The sequence below is a fragment of the Diabrotica undecimpunctata genome, unplaced genomic scaffold (genome assembly GCF_040954645.1).
Source record: "Diabrotica undecimpunctata isolate CICGRU unplaced genomic scaffold, icDiaUnde3 ctg00001392.1, whole genome shotgun sequence".
Classification (NCBI taxonomy): Eukaryota; Metazoa; Arthropoda; class Insecta; order Coleoptera; family Chrysomelidae; genus Diabrotica; species Diabrotica undecimpunctata.
The window spans coordinates 4,365-7,474 of NW_027312245.1; the positions used below are offsets into that span (position 1 = coordinate 4,365).

Below are 3,110 nucleotides of genomic sequence, written 5' to 3' on the forward strand. Positions count from 1 at the left end.
GAAGGTGACTATATGTATAACAATAGGGATTACCTTCATTTTCGTCTTCTACTTGATAAAGCTCTTCAAATTGGAAGTTTGGAGAATTGGTTTGCCTCAGAGAGGCCCGCCTGGAATTGAATATATGGGAGAGAATTGGGAACTGTATTATTTAAATCGATGTGATGGGTTAATCGTTTGGATTTTCGTGATGTTCCTCTTGAAAATTTCCATTTCTGTTTACGGAGTGCATTTGGGGATTTGGAAGGTGACTATATGTATAACAATATCCTCATTTTCGTCTTCTACTTGATAAACTTCTTTAAATTGGAAGTTTGAAGGGCCTCTCTGAATAAAGGGAAATTTTTGTTTTCCGGAAGAGATTCTGGATGTCGTTGACATTGGTTCTGGTCAGAATGTATTTTTGGGACAATTTTTTGGATCGAAGACTTTTTTAGGTTTTTCGAAAACTTGTTCGTTTGTAAAGAATTTGATTTGAACAGGTCGAGATTGAATTTTTGTCGGTTGACTTGGAAAATTTTGCTTTGTTGTACTTGGTTGATTGAAATGTTTATTTTGATCATAACGATTAAAATTATATTGGTTGTAATTAGAAAAGATTTGCCTTGATCTATTAGGCTGATTGAAATGATTGTTTTATTCATGGTGATTTGATTGATTATAATTAGAATTAGATGGATAATGTGTGTTATATCGATGATTAAAGTTTGGATTAAAATTGCGGTGTTGTTGGTTATAACTTGGACTATTTGATTTTGAATGTTGAAATTGAGGTTTTCCTTTAAATTTATTTGAAGAGTTCATTTAATCGACTCTTTGGTCATTATAAAATTATCTGTTTAATATATCTGATGCTTATATAAACGATTTTGGTTCCTTTATTTCGAAAATCGTTCTGGTTTTCTCATCTACGTTTGCAAGTATAATATCTATGGAGTTTGCTTCATTTTGTTCCATTAATATTGTTTTCCGTTCAGCACTTAAATTCGCTTCTGAGTTTATTTTAATTTCTAATCTTGACTTGAGTTGTGATATTCTTGCCAAAAAATCTATAATATTTTCATTTTTGTATTTTGTTATTTGTAAAAATTCCTTATTTAATGTATGTCTGTCGATTCTGTCCCCGAAGTTGTTTCTCAGTGTACCTCGAATCAGTGGCCAGGTATTTAAATCTGGTCTACACATTACGAAGTCTAATACATTATCTTGTAACTTCGAACATAATACATTTAAGGTAAAATCTTTCAAGGTATTATCTGTCGTCTGTCCATAAGTGCGATAATACTGATCACATCTTTGGATAAAGCTTTCCAATTTTAATGGATCTCCATTAAATGTGGGTAAAAAGTCGGCGAGAGCTTTTGCCGCTTGAATTGTAGGTGTGTTATTTAATGCCATTTTGCTTAAGTTACAAATTGAATTATCGATATCACTTTGCATAAAATATTTTTAGAAATTACTTAAATGAAGAAAATTTATTACAATCTCTGACAAATAGCAAAAATAAAATAAACTGGTAATAATTTTCAAAAAATATAAAGGAGAAGAGCTAGTAATAGAGAGTAAGGAAAATTCTCAGTAACTTACTTTTTTACTGTAGGTTTTCCGGATGAATGGTGGAAACCAACGGTTTTTACTGCAATTATCTGGAATGTGCTGCAACCTACAGGTATCCTACTGACTGCGCCTATTAAAGAACTCGTTTTCAGACTCGCGTTTTTAAAAACACTTTATTTAAAATTAACTAAAATACAAAGGTTAAACAACGAATCAAAACAAGTATACAATAATAATAATAAATCAAGAGTAAATGTTCACAGCCGTGGCTGCACTATATATATATTTATATATATATATATATATATATATATATATATATAATATATATATATATATATATATATATATATCGTACTAATGACTTGGACTATGACATTTAGATATCTCTTTTATGTTTATATAATTCGAGCAATATGGTTGACAGCTCTTAAAATTTTGTGGGTTTTAACAAGTCGATAATACCATTAATATTTTCCTGTGCTGAGCAAAATTGGAAAAGCTTGTTTTGGCGGACTAAGTCTAAATTTCCCTTAGTTTTTCTGCCTTTCATATAAGAATATGCGTATTGACAAATTAAAAAGTCACGCTCTGCGATTAAGTTCATTTTGTCTGCACGCATTCGAGAAAATAGTTCTTTAACTAATAACTTGCCATGCTTAAACAACGTACTCACCAGCAGTGCACTTTGGATGTTTGTCTCTTTTGTTTAGTATTTATTTCCATATTTTCTGGACATTTCCTTGTGTGTTTAAAGAGAGATTTTCGTTTATAAAAACCAAAGCAATAGGTGCAGGGCATGAAGCTGTCTCTTAGAGACGTGTTACTTTGTACCAATCGTTTTACGGGTCTTAAAACATTAGTTATCCTATTTCTTAAGAATTCTCCTTTTTTACGTAAACACGTAAATAGCTCTCGTCTTTTTTTTTTGACTTAAGCGAAGCCCCCATAATTTTTTGGACATCAATTTCATTAAAATGCCAGGTGAAAATGTCTGGAAAAATGGTCCACGAAACAAAATGTGAATTTGTCATAATAACTTGCATTCGTAACTTTTTCGACTCCATCAGCCTCTTCATTTTCCTAAAAAAAAGTTATGTTGACACTGTCTTTTTATTTTAAAATTAAAAATTATATAAATTTAGTTTAAAACTTACTTTTTTGAAACTAATGGATTGGAAATTAAATTAGATTGACATGGAACAGTCTCAATGGGATCTTGACGCAAATGTTCATTTTTGACTGATTCTTCATTCTAAAACATAAAAACTTAAGGCAAATCTGCTAAATAATTTTAAAATAATTCCAAATTACCATATTTTTTAATGTAAATATATTTGGTTGAATTTGTATAATCGCAGATGACGCTGAATAATTTGTTTTAGAACATTCTGTATCCAACTTGGTGTCCTAGAAGGAAAATATTTAAAGCAGACTGTAAAAAATTTAATGATAAATTAACCCTCCGGCAGCCACGTCTCTTAAAGTTACATGAATGGACACACTGCGGCACTTAATGCCGCACATAGAAAAAATGGTATTAAAAGTTAAAA

At 30.5% G+C, this 3,110-nt stretch overlaps 1 protein-coding gene across 1 annotated transcript; it reads right to left on the reverse strand.

Annotated features, from left to right (window-relative positions):
- Nucleotides 1–855: 855 nt before the first annotated feature.
- On the reverse strand, nucleotides 856–1,398 carry LOC140431584 (uncharacterized). The gene has a single exon (XM_072519478.1). It carries the CDS (start codon nucleotides 1,396–1,398, stop codon nucleotides 856–858), a length of 543 nt encoding a protein of 180 aa, XP_072375579.1.
- Between the last annotated feature and the right edge of the window lie 1,712 nt (nucleotides 1,399–3,110).